Here is a 17,828-nt window from a genome sequence, read left to right on the forward strand (position 1 = left end):
AGATGTTCACTCTTCAGTGATCAAAAGTAGTTGTGAGATTTTCTGGCTGGTAGATTTCATTTGTTGCTGTCTCTCAGAAAAATTCACCCAGCATAACATTGTAAAAACACCCACAAAGCCTGGTTATCTTATCTGCTGATGACATGCAGCCAGGAGCCATCACTTCCTGCTTTTTTCTTTTTTTTTTTCCTGCAGGTTTTTACATGTCAGGCACCTGAAGAACACTTTTATGCAGTAAAGCTTGTGATGAAGCAAGTATGAGTTTAGTGTCTTGAAAAAAGGGAACAAGGGGCTCAAAAAATGTGACCATTCACCTTCCTGGCTAAAAGATTCATATGTAAACTAATTGTATGTTGGAACTGTTCATCTCTGTGATGATCATCATACCAACTTTTTTATACATTAACCTGATTTATGTTCACTTTTTACAGAACTCGTGTTTTATATTCAAAAGACTGAGAACTTAAGGATTAAATGTGATAATGAATCAAATGTATCTTTATTGCTTTTGAATAGTTTCATTGTAATATAACATTAGCCACTCTTTGAAAACATGCACTGACAAATTGACCTGTACACTCTCAGAAATATGGGCACATTTCTGTCCCTACAGGTATGAGCTACACAAATGTATCCTGCAGGGCCAATTATTGGACCTCAGCATAACAAGGCAAGCAGTTAAAAGGTACGTGGCTTTTTTTATTTCTTTCCTTTTTTTTAGAGTTTAAGGAATATCAGGAAAATATGGAAGCTTGTTTCTGCCACTGCAAAAGGAAAGAAAAAAACTGCTGTCCACAAGTCAAAACCTCTGGTTAGGATCTCAAAATTTCAATTTTTTTTATTTTACTTTACAATCATAAAACCTCAGAGAACAGAATCCGCAACTCAAACTATGAGAAGAAACAAAACTCAAAATCTGATCAAACCCCGAGACGGTGACACACAGATTTGGGGGGGTTTACTGCATATATTCTGACGTGTTTCAGGTAAAATGTGTATATGTGGCACTGTGGTGCAGAGGTTAGCTCTGTCACCTCACAATGAGAAGGTTCTCAGACCTTCTTGGAGCATTTTGTTCTCCCTCTGCCTTGTGAGTTTCCACAGGTGCTCTGGTTTCCTCTCAAAGTCCAGAAGCATGTATGTTAGGTTAACTGATGATTCTAAGTTGGAGGTTTAAGACTCGTCTCTCTATGGTGCAAACCACAAAGTTAATGAAACATAGCAATGGCGGCACCTTAGAGGGCATCGCCACAGTGGTTTCTGGGTATATATTCCTTTGTGTAGTTCTGCATTACAAACTACAGCTGGATGTTTAAATATGTTTCAGTGCGTGTCTGTAATACATGAGCGGTAATACGTCTGCAGGAACAGACTGTGGCAGACATTAATCAAAGATAGTTAAAGATACGGCCATCTAACTTTGCTTTCCATCTGTCCCATCGCTGTGCTGTGCACCAACTTTAAAAAACAGACATGCCACAATGCAGCCCCCCCCCCCATAATATTTTCTGCATATTAGACATGCAGATGCTCACTTTCTCCTTTCTGCAAGATTCTGGTTGGTGTTAGAAAAGTGTGGGAACGTTTCAGCTCATGTTCTCCTTTGGTGATGCGGATATGTCACCTGTGTCACAATGACAGGGAAAACCAATTACAAAATTACACTTTTATTTGCTCAGTTACCGAGATTTAATTTGGCAAAGGAAACAGCAGAAAATCTGACAAGTACACATTTTCAGTGCTGGCCTGCTCCAGTTTTTTTGTGTGCACACTGCCTCCCTGTGGTGAAATTAGCAGCTGATATTGAAGTCTGCACCAGGTAAAGAAAATGAGAAACGATGAGGCAAACTATGGCACAGCAGTGACTTTTGTTGTGTTTTTTAATTGTTGTTGAAAACTGCAACGTGCATGCTTTTTGGGGGTTTTTTGGTATAAATGAAGACTTCTCTATTTAGGAATCTAATCTGCCTTTATACACCAAAAAAATAGCTTTTAACAACCACATGACACCAACACAGATGAACTGGGCATATATCACATAAGAAGCCAAATCACACAAGAATCCTAAATCCTCATCAAAAATATATCAGAGGATGAGGGCTTTCAGCTTACTGCATCTGCTGGTGAAATAAAACTTCAATCAGAAAAATGACAATGGAAGGATTTACACAATTTGTGCTTTATTGACCAAAAAAAAGAGAGATTGTAGTTTCTACTATTGATTGGGAGACCAGTAACAATTCTTCACTTCGTTATATTCTAGCTAGCATACCTGAATGGCACAGTGCAAATCTATATATATCCGCATCTCACCTGTATATGCACAAACCAGCTGAAAACAACTGACAGAAGGCGACACGAGATTGATACATTTGCAGACTCAAGTGGCAGTCGTGGCATCTCAATTGAAGGCATGAGACAGCAAGAGACAAAAAAAACATGCAACTGTGACGCATAGGAAAGAAAAAAAAAAATAACATGGTGTATTTTTCGCTTTTGTGAACAGGTCAAAGGGAGGGTTCAGAATTTCTGATGAACTTAATTCCACCAAAATACCCTGACACGAGGGGAGGAAACTGAAAAGTTCTCCAGGAACACAAGGGAACATTGTCGTTCCAGTGCAGATGGGTTTGACAGAGACTTCACCAAAGTCATAAAAAAAAAAAAAAAAAAAGAGGGCCAGCCCCAGAATTTCCACACAGCAAAATCTGGGCAGTAGAAGTAAAACAAGTATGTTATTAAGACAAGTTAAACATAAAGTGATCAAGAAAAAAAAAATCTGGCAATAGGTTTTTTCCATATATATTAGTACCTTCTCCTCGGAACGATACACACATCCATTCTTATTTAAATGGCTTAAACACATGGAACTGTCTCACCTGAGGCATAGCACCCCCCCCACCCCACCCCCCTCAAGTTAATGCTTAATGTGTAGCCAAGGTGGCCGAAATTTATGCAAAAATTTGAAAAATAATGTAAATGCTGCTACTTGTAAGCAGAAAGATTGGTAATAAAGTGATTGTAAAAAGCTTGTTTTTAATCTCCAATGAAAACTATATTTCTCCACCTATATAATAAAAAAAAAAAAAAACTAAATATTTTGCCTGATTATTTCTATACAAAAAAATACGTAATTTAAAGGATTGCCCCCAGTGTTTTTCCATTTACAGTACTTTACTTGCCTCTTTACGTCAAACTGACATGATTTAGAAGAGAGGTTTTATGGAATGACTCTGAATATACAGGAACGTGTTTCACAGTTTCTGCTTCATTGCACTTTTTTTTTTTTTTTTTTGCGTACTTCTAAAATATGAAAGGTAGTCATGAGAGCGCTTTCAACTGCAATTATTTAGGTGTAAATACAGTAATCTCAGGATGCATACTCAATTCTTCTATTAGTTGAACATCACATTACAGCCTTAGTTAAATTAATGTGTAATTTTTTTTCAACTCTTAAACTGAGTATTAGAAATATTAAGACAATATGTAAGACACAAAACAAAATTGGGTGTAAAGGAAATTTAAGGCTGAATAACCTTAAAAAAAAAAAAAAAATCCTAATAAATCCCAAGTTATTAACCTAATATAATTAAAACTATTATAACTAATAAGAACAACAGATTAATGGAAGTATCTCTTCAGGCAACCAAAAAAGGTCTTTAAAAAAGTTATCCCAAATACAGCATCCCCTGATTTCCTATTGGCCTGTAAAGCAAGAGAAAGCATCAATCAAGCTCCATAACAAAGCACAGCATCTCAACTATGATTGACCCAGAACCGGCTCTGCATAGGCCTAGATATATTGTTCCTCTGGATCAAAAAATGTAGTCTCGGGTCATCTTGAGGGACGGCATGGCCTCATTGACATTCTGGTCCAAACGGTGATACTCCACAGTGTTGCGGGAACATAGACCCTCCTTCCAGCGCCGACTCTGTACCAAGAGGTAGATCTGAAAAGAGGAGGAGAAAAAGCAAAATGCAAAGAGAAATCCAATCAAACATACATGTGGTGACTGAGCAAAATGATTACTTGATGACAGCCTAGCTGAAAAGATTAAAAGATTACATAAAGACAGTAGAACCTGAGTTTATTAGGGGAAAGATAAGCCTGCTACATATGATTGTGGTTTATTCTACAATACACACGGTGAAATCAAGTTTTGTTGTTTATGAGGGTAACTAATGTTTTACCACATATGGTTAGTGTTACATTGTAAAGCGCTACTTTTAATTACGTAAAACTCATTTAATAGGTCAAGAAAACACTGTTCCACTTCTACTTAATGAGTAATTATCTGACAGTGCAAATTAGTAGAAGTTAATAATCTCAGGGGTTTCTTCTGCTGATAAAATAACGCCTAAATGTGTGTGATCAAGCCACAAACCTTGTGAAATTATTACAAGGTTTATTATTATAGCCAACTTTCATGCAGAAATGCTAATTTTACTACATAAATTAAAAAAAAAAACTCAGGCACACAGGATGTGCTGCATCATAAGGCTATCTCATGTCACTGGGTAAGGTCACTTTGCCCTCTTTGGCCTGTGCACACTGCCGTTACCCAACTTTTGTCAGGCCGACACTCACCTTCCTCTTGTTGTGATATGTGATGTAGACGATGGCCACCAGGAAAGCCAGGATGACCAGATGAAAGAAGAAGTGGGAGTCCTCATCCTCTGCGCTCTCCTTGTAACGAGTCACATCCCCCTCACTGGGCTGCTTCCTGTTCTTCTCTGGGACCTCACTATATACATCTCCACCAGTGTAGCTGTCTTCATCATCATCAGCATCAGCATCATCATCAGCATCAGCATCACCACCTTCAGGCTCACTAACATCGGTGGTCAGCAGGTCTTGATTATGCTCGTCTATACTTGGGGTCAGTGTGTTCTCAGTGTTAAAGTCAGTTATATATGGCTCGTCCGTTGCAGCTTTTGTTGCTTCAGCAGCTTTGACAGTGGCGGTGGACTTTTCTGGAGAGGAGTGAACAGTAGTTTCAGAAGCTGGTTTCTTGGTGTTGCCTGTTCTGTCTGGTTTTGTGCCGTCCTTCATGTCTGGAGAGCTATCGAAGACTTCAGTGTCATCATTACTTGATTTTGGAACAACAGCTGTGGTGTGGTTTACTTCAGGAACTTTTGGCTTTGCTGTAGTGTAGTTGTTGCTATCAGGAATTACGGGGCCCTTGGAAACATTTGCAGCTGCTTGATTCTGACCAGCTGATGCAGACTGTGTCTCAGCTGCTTCTCTGTTTGGAGCGGTCAAATTGAGATTTTGAGTTGGACTGACTGGTGGCACTGCTGGGTGAAAGAGAACAACAGAACAAGACATTACATATTACAAATATACACAAAGTGCTCCTTGAAACACTTCATTCACTACAATATTTATTTCCCATCAAAAATTCAAATTTGGACTATGCATTATTAGCAATATCCAACCAATTTCACAACTACACTTTCGACATACAAATGCCTCAATCACAACAATAAAATTAGAGAAAAGAAAATAGAAGATTAGCATTACATTATGGGAGTTTGTGCTCTTGCTGAAATACCCATCGTGTTATACAAATGACTACACCTGAAGTGCGCCTGCCACATGTGAACGCCCTTTGGCAAGACAGTTAACTCTTGAGCTGCCACAGAGAGAAGCTCATAAGGGGCCATTTGTCTCAAGCAGCAGCTTGTTTGTGTCAACTTGTGTGGGAACATTCGCCCTTTGCTACTAACTACACTTATCAATGAGAGGCTGCATTGAGACAGAGGGCGGAAAAAAAGAATCACTGCTCCACTGCTCTTAAACTGAAAGACCATTGTTTATTTAGCATTGCAGAAAGGGGACATATTTTGAGTTAAAATTTAAAAAAAAAAAAAAAAAGAAGAACACGTACTTAAATTTTCAAGAATTTAAAGGAAATCAGACTGTTACATTCAGCCAGGCTTCCTTATTCAGTGACACCATTCAACTAACAAGTGCAACATTATTTCATCCTCTGGGAGACGTTACTTAGCAAGGGACACGAGGAGAACACTGGGGACTTGAGGCAAGGCGTAAGACATCACCAAGAGAAGAAAGGGTCTATTCATACACATGGGCCTTGGCTCATGTAATCTCTGAACAGGAAAGCTTTGTGGCAGCACCCATCATTAGCTCTACAGCATTAATCAGCCTTTAAGTATATGGAAAAATGCTATAATATTTATAATTAAGTATGTTTATAATATTAGTATACATCACAGACTGCAGCAAAACATAATGGGGCCTCTTGTTCCACTCTTGCTTCAGTTTTATTGGTATTACACCCATGTGATAGATAATTGTCAAACAGTATTTGAATTTCAAGCAAGGAAACATTATTTAGCAGGTTAATCAGACAGAAGTTAGTCTCTCTACAAACTTTTTGGGCTAACAATCCTGTTTTCCAGTGACACAGCACAAAAACCACCAAACAAATGCGTTTATATGAGGAGAGCTCATGAATTTCTTTTTATAGATGTAATCGATGGATCCAATACGAAATACTTGAGGTAAATATGTAACTTTATATCGTTTGAAGCAGGATTAAATGTTAAATAACGCCAATGGACAACAACACTTCTGCTGAATTACATCTTTACCACAATAGCACATTACGGCATGACAAAGTCTGCCACTGACTGAAATATTACAGCCTTTACTTACTTCAGAGGGTTTGTTTCCCTTTTTTTTTTTTTTAAATGACTCACTGACAGAAGGTTAATTAAGAGCGCAGATATACGACAGAGACATCTGGGCCACGTCACTTTATCTGACCGCCATAAATCATTAGTGCACAGGAGGTCATGTGCAGTTAAGAGCTTTTAAAAACAATCCAATCTTGTCTTAAATTATCAGGTAAACAGATAATTAACTAAACAGAACTGAACACTGTGCATCCAGTACAAGTTTACGGCGGCTGAAAGGTTGCAAAGGTTGGAGAGAAGTTTGTTATGACCGCAAAACTGTCAAAAACACTTTTCGGAGTAACTGTGAAGCACCGTGAAAACGACTTACGAGTGAACCTTGAGCAAATGAATGTGTTTACAGCTACATTTTCAACGTTAATTGGAAATCACTTTACCAAATCGTATTTCAGGGCTCGGAGAAGGGCAAAAGCCTACCCCCCCCCCCCCCCCCCCCCCCCCCCTTTTTTTTTTTTTTTCCTGGCACGGTGGATGCTAGCATGACGGGCTAACCAACTAGCTATAGAAGCGGTAAGCCCTGTGGGTAAGTTTAAAGGAAACTTCGTCTCAGACACTTCAAACAAGTACGACATACCTTTCGTAAGATTTCCATTCAAAGAAGCCGACAGACAGCTGGTCACCAAGAGCTGGAGAAAAATAATCAGAAAAAGGTCACAAATAATTCTTCTGCTTCGCCACATACTTCCGCGCGTCGCCATGTTGGCGTGTGACTGAAGGGGCGTGGCTCGATGTGGACGTACATAGCGTGTGGGCGGTGTCCGTGGGGCGTGTGGGTGGAAACGTACTTCGTGTTATTTCCGTTTATCTATGGTTGTTTAAGCAGTAGAACAGGATCGACTTCTGACTCATCGTCACTGAAAGTAAACAGCCTGTTATATCAGTTTTAATTTTTCTGCTAATTGTAGGGGTTCACATATTTTCACCTAAGGTATTAATTATGCTCAAATATAAAAAATCTAATCAGATTCGCAAAGTTTTTCATGCAACTGTAAACAATTATTGCCCACATTATTAAGTAGATCTTGCTAGTACTCGGTTGGACCCCTTGAGTTAGATGTCGGCTGCACATCCATGATGAGAATCTCCCCCATCCCAAAGATGCTCTATTCGACTGAGATCTGGTGACTGTGGAGGCCATTTGAGTGCAGTGAACTCACTGTCATGCTCAAGAAACCAGTTTGACATGATCTGAGCTTTCTGACATGGCACCTTATCCTGCTGGAAGCAGTTATCAGAAGATGGGTGTACTGTGATCATAAAGGGATGGACACGGTCAGCAGAAATACCCAGGTAGGCTAAGGTGTTTAAATTGGTACTACACAGCCCAAGGTGTGCCATGAAAATATTCCCTACATTAAACCACCACCAGCCTGAACCATTGATACAAGGCAGGATGGATCCATGCTTTCATGGAAAGTCTGACCCTACTATTCAAATATCAAGTAAGGAATTAATTTAACAGACCAGGAAACATTTTTCCAGTCTTCTGTTGTTCAATTCTGTGTGAATTGCAGCCTGTTTCCTGTTCTTCACTGAGAGGAGTGGCATCGAGTGTGGTCTTACGCTGCTGTCTCTTCCATCACATTTATTCGCCATTCTGATGCTCGACATGAACTTCACCAGGTCATCTTGACCGTGTCTATGTGCCCAGAGTACATACAGTTGCTGCCATGTGTTTGGCTAGATATTTGCATTGAGCAGTTGAGCATGTGTATCTAATGAAGTGGCCAAGAGTGTATGTTCAAGTGATTCAATGTGAAAGTGATCAGGAGGTTCCTGGAGAAGAGGTTAGTAAATCTCCACTTAATAGAATGAAAAGATAAATCAATAACAAGGGATCGTATGAGGTAGTCTGCTCCTATCGAAATCTTCAGCTGTAAAACTAAAATACCCACCTCCAATGGACAACAGTGTTTTCACAGAATTTTAAATAACACGGGAAGCCATTATCATCACAACGGGCAGGTCATCACATGACAAAAGACAGAAAAACCGGTTCAAGATGTTCTTTATTTAGTTCAGGGAATGACAATACTGCCAAGTACACTAAGCATGATTCCCATTACCATTTGTGGAAGACTACAATTTCCTGGCCATCATCCCTCTTCAAAAGAAGCAATTTAACTCTCACCCAGAGAAGTTCAGCTGTGTGCATGATGGGTTGCATCCTGTTTGCTCAACCAGGAATAATTGACAAGTCTTTTCCCTTCCTAAGACGTCAGGTGAATTAAACTATGTAAGACCATCAATAAAATAACAATTTTTGCTATTTGTAACAAAAGACATGGTTCACACCAAATGCACAGACACAAAAGACAAGTGAGACAAAAACACAATGTACACATTGGGTTGTAGTGTCTCTTTGAGCTACTCATAGCTGCTTACACCAGGGACAACTAACCCTTCCCATTGTACAATATATCAAGACAGATACTAGAGCTCTCCAGTGCCAACGTGCTTAAATAAAACTGAACTCATCACTACACCTTTTGAGTGAGGAGCGCTTACACTGGTGCTATTCAACAGCACCATCTGGTGGCAGAACTACTTAACTGTAGATTAAGTGCGTTTGCATTTTGGGCTGTTCTACTTTGATTCCCTTTTCATTGCATTGAAAATCAGAGACACGCAAATTAAAGCATTGTGCACGAATGTTGTGAAATGGAAAAAAAAAAAAAGTGAGGCCAACTTGAATGTTCTCAAGGCTACTTTTCCCTTGCAAGCTACACAATTCAAGATAAAACCTTCTGTTCAACGATTATAGTTTTGTTTTTTTTTTGTTCTAAATTGGGCTCTTTCATTTCAAAATATAATGTTCCTGTAAGTGGTCCATAAAAAGTGGTAGATTGGCGCAAGAACAATTTGACCTTTACGCTGTCTTGCTTCCAGCTATGTAACATATTTAGGGGAAACAGGGATTTGTGAAGGAGAGCTAATCAGTAAAGGATTTTTTTTTTTTTTTTTTTTTTGGTGGGGAATGCATGTGTAGTTGGAGGACAGGAAGGCCTTCTTCTCCATCCTCCTACGCCTGGAATTCAAGACCAAGACCAAGCTTGTGACCGCCAGCGTTGATGTTTTTGCCATCAAGGAGAGCAGAGAGCGTCAGCTTGATGCCTAGAAAAACAGATGCATCGCAAATATGTTAACACTTCAAACATTACAGAGGTTGCCTATTAAACTCCTTCATTCTTAGCTTGTGGACACTATTTCTGCAGTACTGTCCTTCACACTTTAAATATTTTCCAACTGGATTAGATCTTCATATAAATAAAAATGGCTTTTTGTTGAATAAAAGAACTTTTCCGAAATTATTGTTGTCTTTGTAAACAGAGTCAGGTCTATTTAAGCACACCTAACACCTAAGTTTTGCAGATACTTCACTCACCTGGCTTCAGAGTCTGAGTGTAACCTAAGCCCACAAGGCTGGAGTTATTCACCTTAGCCTGTGAGGGAACCACACATCAAAATTATACATAGATGATAATGTACAAAAAAAAAAAAATCACATTACATTCTGGGGTTATTTACTCTCTAGACAAAGCAAGTTATTAACCCTGATAAAAAAAAAGAGCACAATAAAAACAGCTCTTCAGCAGCTTTGTATCTGTAGTGCACAGGAGTTTTATGAAAATGAAAACTGTAAATTGCATCCATAAAAGCCAAACTAGAGACAAGGGTTGGAAATAAGCAATAGTTAGCAGAGAATCAGGTTCACACTCACACTCACCATCATTATCAAATTAAATTAAAGATTAAAAAGTCTACAAATGGCACATCATTAAAATAGAAGCTGAAAATGCAGAGAACTACGCCAACAAGCAGTCACATTAATGTCTCTGCTTCAAGTGGGAATTGAGGCTTTTACAAAGAAAAAAAAAAAAAAAACAGCTATACTCTAAGAAGAGTATTTGATCCTTGAGGTAAAAGAAACTTGGTGATCAATGGGAGGACTACAAAAAGCAATCGGTAGCAAAGATTTGCAGCAATTGTATAATTCTCACTGGCACAAGAGGCAGACGTAAGTCCTGCAATGCAGGGTTAAGGATTAAATTAGTCCGAGCCTTCACTAGCAGACACTCCTCCTATTTGGCTTGAGTGAGGCTCTTTAAGGCGAAGCATATGATATATTCACATGGGCTTGCAGCCATCTTTCCAAGTTGGTCAGCTAGGCAGTATATGCAAAAGTATATGCAAACTAGAAAAGGCACTAAAACAAGCTGATTTTACATGCATCTGCACTGCATGACATGGTGTATCTTCTAATATATACCTGCATTATGAGATCCTTATTAGAGGGTGGACAAGAGACCTAACAGGACATCAATAAAATAAAACTGGTACAACAGGTTCTCAGTGTACCACCACTACTTCAGGTTACACACTACTCACAGAGAAGGATGCGTCAGGATCAATCTGATACTTGGCAGCGATGCCAAAGCGGGTGTTGCTGTTTCCAGCAGTCCAGGCAAGGTTGACGGCCGTCTCCAGCTTGTCATTCACCTTCTGGTAGATGGAACCACCAAACTCAGTACCATCATTTCTATGGAAAGACATATTTACAATATATTTAATGTTGCTGCAATGGCAAGCGCCTTTAGGCGACTCTTTGTTGTGATTTGGCGCTATATAAATAAAAATGAATTGGCACCATTTTCCCCAGAGGTGACATCATCAAGTCAAAGAAATTAAATTATTGTTTTGTGTTTTGTAAACTTACTTGAAATCCTGCATGTCAAAGACTTCCACAGTTGGGTGAATTGTGACTGATGTAAAGCTTATATTACACTTTGTCTGACCTCACTTTACAAGCAGACTCAAACAGACAGGCTCAGTCAGAGGCACAGCAGGAAACAAGACTAACACCGTGCCCTGTCCCTCCCTCCTCCTCACTGTCTAACACCACCTCATGCTACATTTTCACTGAGGCCTGCCAAACACTCACTCAATCTCACTTGCAATATAGTAAATCCCATCACCTGGGTATAAAAATAACTGCAAGGCACCTGGGTGTCCGGCATAACGCCAAATAGGCAACAAGTCAATCATCCAGACAAGGTCAGAACAAGAGGGTTTGAAAGCTCTCGGCTATCCACATACTGGTCGGGAGTCACTAATAACTTAAACGTTTAGCCTGTGACTTACATTCAACTGCCTCAGTACAGAAGCACTCCCCTAATGTCAGAGCGTTTTATCCACGGGTAGTTCCGTAAAATGAAAATAGCACACATGGACATAACATGCATTCACACTAAGGTTGTGTGGTGCTTGGTGCTAATTCAGAAATGAAATTCAATGTGGCTTGTTTATCACAGCATTTCACAAATATTTTATTCCCTACATCTTAAATTTGAATTTTGATAATCAATATCAGTGTGGCTGCAATAAACCAAAGAGGCCATATTAGCATCGCTTACACGTTCGTGTGGAGCTGGAACTCATCCGTCTTGTATCCAACTGCGAAGTTGCTCTGAGTGACCCTGTTCCTGCCAGCCTCAAAGGTCATCTGGTAGCCGGCCAGCCAGCCCTCGTAGCCCACCACTGCTGCACCGTGAATGGCCGTGCCATTGATGTCGTAGTTAACGTCACAGCCAAGGTTGATGTGGTCGCACTTGTAGCCCGTCTTGAGCTTACCACCCTTCTTGCTGGCAGGACATTGCAGAAGAAACAAATTGTTATTGTCTCACAGCACGAAACACCAAACTGTTGTGACACTGAAAGAAAGGAACTACAGTTTTTCACAAACCAGGCCTCACATTCTGAGCCAGCGAATGTGACAAAATATCCAACTAGCTGTACAAGTGCTTTCTGCGACATATCTCTTATTATTCTAACTGAGAAGACGGCCCTGTAACAGGCACTCCTGTAGTGATTTAACAAGTCAGCTACCTCAGTTCCCAATTTGCCAGTTGTGAAAAAACTGCAGTTTGCTTATGCAGTGACTCATTTCATGGTTATACGGCTCAGATTATAAAGTTGCTAATTAAAATGTATCCATCAACTGGCCACCCCTACATCAGCCTCTAGAGGTTTTTATTCATCTAAAACATGATACATAAATTCATTCACTCATTGTACAGTTGGAGTTCCTGAAATTTCTTTTTGCATGCAGGCACTGTAGCTTTAACAAGACGACGACAACAACAACAACAACAACAACAACAAAAAAAGATACGGGAGCAGTCTTCATTTTTCAGGACTCTCAGTCAGCTGTTCTTACCCAGTGTTTGGCGAGAAGGAGGAATCCAACGTAAGTTTCAACCCCTTAGTCATCTGTGGAAAAAAGCAAGAACAACACTTAAAAGCAGATCTCTGTTTCACTGACACACTGTAGCAAATGCAGAAAAATAAATGTTATTTTTCAAAAGCATTTTAAATCCTACTGGATTTTAAATTTGACATCTTGAACATTTAGTCTTAAAGATTTTAGACATATTTTGAGGTGATTATAATTCACAGATTCCTTTGCCAGCAGCAGTCTGTCAAAAATTTTTCCCCTCCACATCACCTGATCCTCAATGGTGATCTCAGTCCCCAGGGTGTTGTCCGTGTTCCACTTCTCTGTGAAGGTCAGTCCATACTCCACCCACTTGTATTTAGTTTCCAAAGATCCAGCAACCTTGCTGGTCTCAGTGTTAGCAGAGCCGGTGCTGGTGAACTCCTGATGATAGAAACGAGACACAGAAATATGTTGTTAACCAGCCATAAATTTCAGCACGGTAAAAAACACCACACTGTCAATGTGCAACACCAAAAGTAACACTAGTAAATGACCACTACTAGTCTCAGGGTTCTATCCAGCGGTGGATCGCCTGGCGCTGTGCCGGGCCGTGGTGCTCTCACACCAGGCTGAGGAGTTTCACATTTCACTATTGAAATTCTTCACTATTACCACAATTAGCAAGTGGACGCGGCTATTAGCACTAGCAAGCAGTCATCTAATACCCTGGTTTTCCAATCGTCCGATACTGCCGGGTTGTGAATTTCTGGCTAAATCCCTGAATCTATCAATAAAATTGCATTTTTGGACCTAACTATTTTGGCACTGATACCATTCTGGATAAGAAACTGGATCCAAAAATGCGGTGGGTGCATTTACAAGGTCAAGAAATCAATTTCTCTTAACTCTGACGTAAGAGGTCAAGGACTCCTGGCAACATTTTGGAGATCAGATAATGAGCTACTTAATTATCATCCAGGATGGTCTTAAGCTATGATAATACTGCTGGTAGTCCTGCTAATCTGATAATGACCAACGACTTACCAGCCCATTCTCTGACTTTGTTTTCAAGTCCAGCTTGATGAGCCCAAAGCCTGAAACAGATAATATTTAACAAAAGATCAACATGATGACAATGGAAATATACCACCAAATGAAAAAAAGTGTTTTTCATTTGCTGTACACCAGCTCACACTATACAAACAGGTATATATATAAAAATTATAATTTTTCCAGTTTATGAGACTAGTAAAAACTTATGATACATTTAAAAGGGAACACATAAACTATTATAACAATCAAAATAGTTGAAATGAGTTTTATTTACATAGATTGGTTAAAAAAAAAAATCAGTGGCCAGTTAATCTCATTTGCCAGGGGGAAAAAAACGAACTTTTTCTTGAACTACAATACTTGATATACACGCTTGAGCCTGCATTTAAACCAATTACAGTCAATACTATATTTGCAGTGATTCAGTTTTGATGGCACATATAAATCAGTAGCTTTAAGAACTGGGAATTTCCCAGATACTCAGCGGACATCGTTCCGTAATCATCCGAGCAGCTGCGGCATGCGGTGTAAGTAGGCCCGGTGAGTAACATGTGTTCCTCAGCTGGCAAGCTATGTACAGGACTCTGGTTTGAATCCATCACTTTCATTTGGCATTACATTGTGTGCAGTGGCTGGATTTGTGCAGTCACCGTTTTGCCATAACTTGCGAAAAATGTTCTTATTTATTCAAAAAACAAAAGATATTCTTCTTTTGGTATATAGAGCAAAAACCAATTAAAATGTTCCTACCAGTGACAGAAGAGTTACAAAATTATAGTTTAAAGAATGATTAATAAGTAAAATTACAAAATAAAATTAACCATCAATGAAGCTAACGTGCATTAAAAATCCTCATGTTCCATTCTTTTAAAAAGATGCCTCTCCCGGCTTCTTCACCTCCATCAAAGCACCAGTACTTAATATTTTACCCATATTACATCGCTTTAGTTACACAATATCGTGATAACACACATGGTGTCCAAAGTACGATGCTCTAAAATGCTTATGAAAAAAGTGATGCTAGGTGGTGCTTACCATATCCTTTGGTAAAAACATCCCTGGCAGACTTTCCAAGGTCAGCATAGGTGGGAGGTGCAGCCATTATCTGAAAAGAAAAAAAAGAATGTGCATCAATCGCCCTTTTTTACATTTTTTTTTTAAATCTCTCCTGCTACCCCCCAACCCCCATCTGTACTGCAGTATTAGGATAGGTAGCAGAACAAGAAAAAACCTAACATATCAGATGTGACGCACTATCGCCGCACATGCACTACAAACTGGTTAGTTGGTATGGAGGTGTCATACTAGAATAACTCGTTCATTTCCTGTATCCAAAATATTTAAAAGTATATACGATGAATGCTTCTGCTGATGCTTTCAAACACACTACTTGAAACTACTTTAGATTTCAAGTAAAACTGGGGTTAAAGATACTAATATTAATAGATTTCCTAAATCAAATTTCAAGTTTTAAAATGTAAGAAAGCGAGTTTTAAAAAAAATGGGACAAAGAGGGCTCAGACTAACATGCAAAGCGACCCCTTTGTTAACGTTCTGGACTGCCTGCTCTCAGGCATGTGAGTGACTGTTCACTTTCGTCAGCCTGTTGTGCAAGATGTGACGTCGATTTCATCATTAGAATAGATTTAGGTTCCATTTCCGATAGCACAATAGTGGCTGCACAGGGATTTGATAACATACATGTTAAATATTGATAGTAGATAGAAGTGTTGGCCAGGTGAATAGCAACTGTAGATCACGCAATTCCTTAGTTAACACTTCATGAAAAAGCCAAAGAATCGTGAGTATCTGTGCAATAAGCTGGTTTATATTAAATAAGAAATTTTTTCAAAATGAATCCTAACACTACATCATTCCTTCAGTTCAACTTTCCTAACCAGTTCGTTTCCTCAGGCCTGTTCAATCAACTTAACGAGCAGCCTCACCCTTTATCAACACCCGTGTACCACAGTTATAACACATATCTGAAACACACGGCATCAACATGCTTTTTCTATATCTGTTTAGCCCAAACATGTTCCACTCCATCTTACATTTTGGCTTCCCCTGTAAAGACTGCAAGATCGGCTCACACATGTCTATCCCTTGCACGTTCTCATCATCAAATCATTCAACCACCTCTCTAAAGCCAGTCACCTGGGTGTTCAGTGGTGTTAAAGCACCACCTGGGGCAGAAGTGTGTTAATACCACACTAATATATTAATTACTCACAGCCCCCAAGGCTGGAGTACCAAATGAGCAACTGCCATTGAATCCAAGATTCTTTTTTACTTAAAAAAAAAAAAAAACCTAAAATAAAGAATCAGTGACTCAATTTTCTTTTCAGTTACTCAAGTGATAAACTTGTATTTCCAGCTCGAGTATTCTCCGTGGTTTCCGTGTGTAGGGTGGAAATAATGAAACTGACAAGTAGACTGAAGATCATAAGGGCCCACACACTACACATTTTTTTTTGCCATAAGGTCCCTCAGGACGTTGATCCTGCCTTGCTGACAGGACAAACACTGCACCTGTGGGTAGCTTTATTGCGTCCACGCGTGGCTACCAGCAGCAATGGCAGAGGCCGTAGAGGACATGGGGCTAAGACAAACCTGCACGTACAAGAGGTCACAGAGATTTCTTACAAAGACGGCCAGTGGGAAACTAAATAACTTTAGGCTAATATATACAGCAAATAGTTTCTGAAATAAAGTGCAAAGATCTTATAATATTGGCATGATGAGGACCATTCTTTAAGTGTTACACATCTTCGATATCTATGAGTGCCCTTCAGGACCTCCTAAGTCGTACTCTACTTCAGGGAAGAAACAAAAGAAAAAAAAAGACGTAAGTGAAATCAATTTAAAAACTCTAGTATTCTGCCAGAGTGACCCCAGCAGTGGTCTCCTGAACCAACCAAAGAGGTTATGAAGAAAGGTAGGGAGGAGAGCATCTCCCTGTCCTCGCCTGCTAATCGATTAGCATTAGCTTGCTAACAAGGTGGGCAGCGGGCAAGTGCCTCAGGTGAGCAATATTACAGCAAGGTAATCAATCCGGAAGCCCTCAGCCTGCCAAAAAGGGTTGGCTACGAAAAAGCAAAACTCCTCAAATAACTCTGCTGGCCATGGGTCCCCCTCGAAATGCCAGATGACCGCACCGAGAGACATTAGCCACCAAGCTAAAAGCAGCAGGCCTAGCATCGCTGCTGAACTTCGACCTGCATCCAGCTCCGGTTAAAAGGATGGATGTAGCGGACAGTCCCCGGATACAGGTATAAACATCCATGAGCAGGCAGCATCAACGGAGCAGTGAAATAAATTAAACGCAGGCCGTGCCCGGTTTCAGAATAAGAAATATAACGTACCTCAGTATCTGTTCCAGTACTAGCCGAGAAGGAGCCCGTCCACAGCACGCAGGGAAGAGAGAAGAGGGAGGTGGTGCGGCGTCGCGTACGTGACGAGATACGTAACAGCAGCAGCCTGTCAGCGCCAAAGATACAAACAGCAAGATGATTCTCACTCGAGTTCAACTTGAGTAGGAGCAGCAGTGGGGAAAAAAATCTGCCTCAAGTCTGCTGCATAGACTTGTTTTACTTTAAGTACATTTATTCAAGTAATCTGCAGCATATTATTTTTAAAATCCACCTTACAAATGGAAATATTGTACTTTTTACTCACTATATTCCAAAAGCGATCTTCTTCTTCCATCTCATCCTATCCCCAGCATCCTCCTCTGTTACACCAAACCTTTGCATGTCCTCCTTCACTGCATCCATGAGCCTCCTTCCTCACTTTCTCCTGCCCGACAGCTCCAACTCCAGTACCTTTGTCCGGT

The 17,828-nt window shown here is 39.9% G+C and overlaps 2 protein-coding genes across 3 annotated transcripts; both read right to left on the reverse strand.

Moving 5' to 3' along the window:
* Positions 1-2,160: 2,160 nt before the first annotated feature.
* Positions 2,161-7,444, reverse strand: c14h5orf15 (chromosome 14 C5orf15 homolog). Of its 2 annotated transcripts, none has more exons than XM_030747075.1 (3): positions 7,298-7,444; positions 4,589-5,295; positions 2,161-3,950 (listed from the first exon to the last, which is right to left on the reverse strand). In XM_030747075.1, the coding sequence occupies exons 1-3, from the start codon at positions 7,419-7,421 to the stop codon at positions 3,816-3,818; spliced, it is 966 nt and encodes a 321-aa protein (XP_030602935.1). In that variant the 5' UTR covers positions 7,422-7,444; the 3' UTR covers positions 2,161-3,815. The 2 variants fall into 2 exon arrangements, with proteins under 2 accessions (XP_030602935.1, XP_030602934.1); XM_030747074.1 differs by having other exon boundaries at positions 4,589-5,298.
* A 1,270-nt stretch (positions 7,445-8,714) lies between these two features.
* On the reverse strand, positions 8,715-17,462 carry vdac1 (voltage-dependent anion channel 1). Its single transcript, XM_030745965.1, has 9 exons — positions 17,359-17,462; positions 15,029-15,098; positions 13,985-14,034; positions 13,229-13,381; positions 12,941-12,993; positions 12,138-12,365; positions 11,113-11,263; positions 10,109-10,166; positions 8,715-9,837 (listed from the first exon to the last, which is right to left on the reverse strand). The coding sequence occupies exons 2-9, from the start codon at positions 15,093-15,095 to the stop codon at positions 9,746-9,748; spliced, it is 852 nt and encodes a 283-aa protein (XP_030601825.1). The 5' UTR covers positions 15,096-15,098; positions 17,359-17,462; the 3' UTR covers positions 8,715-9,745.
* Between the last annotated feature and the right edge of the window lie 366 nt (positions 17,463-17,828).

This window comes from Archocentrus centrarchus, chromosome 14, assembly GCF_007364275.1.
Source record: "Archocentrus centrarchus isolate MPI-CPG fArcCen1 chromosome 14, fArcCen1, whole genome shotgun sequence".
In the NCBI taxonomy this organism is placed as follows: domain Eukaryota; kingdom Metazoa; phylum Chordata; class Actinopteri; order Cichliformes; family Cichlidae; genus Archocentrus; species Archocentrus centrarchus.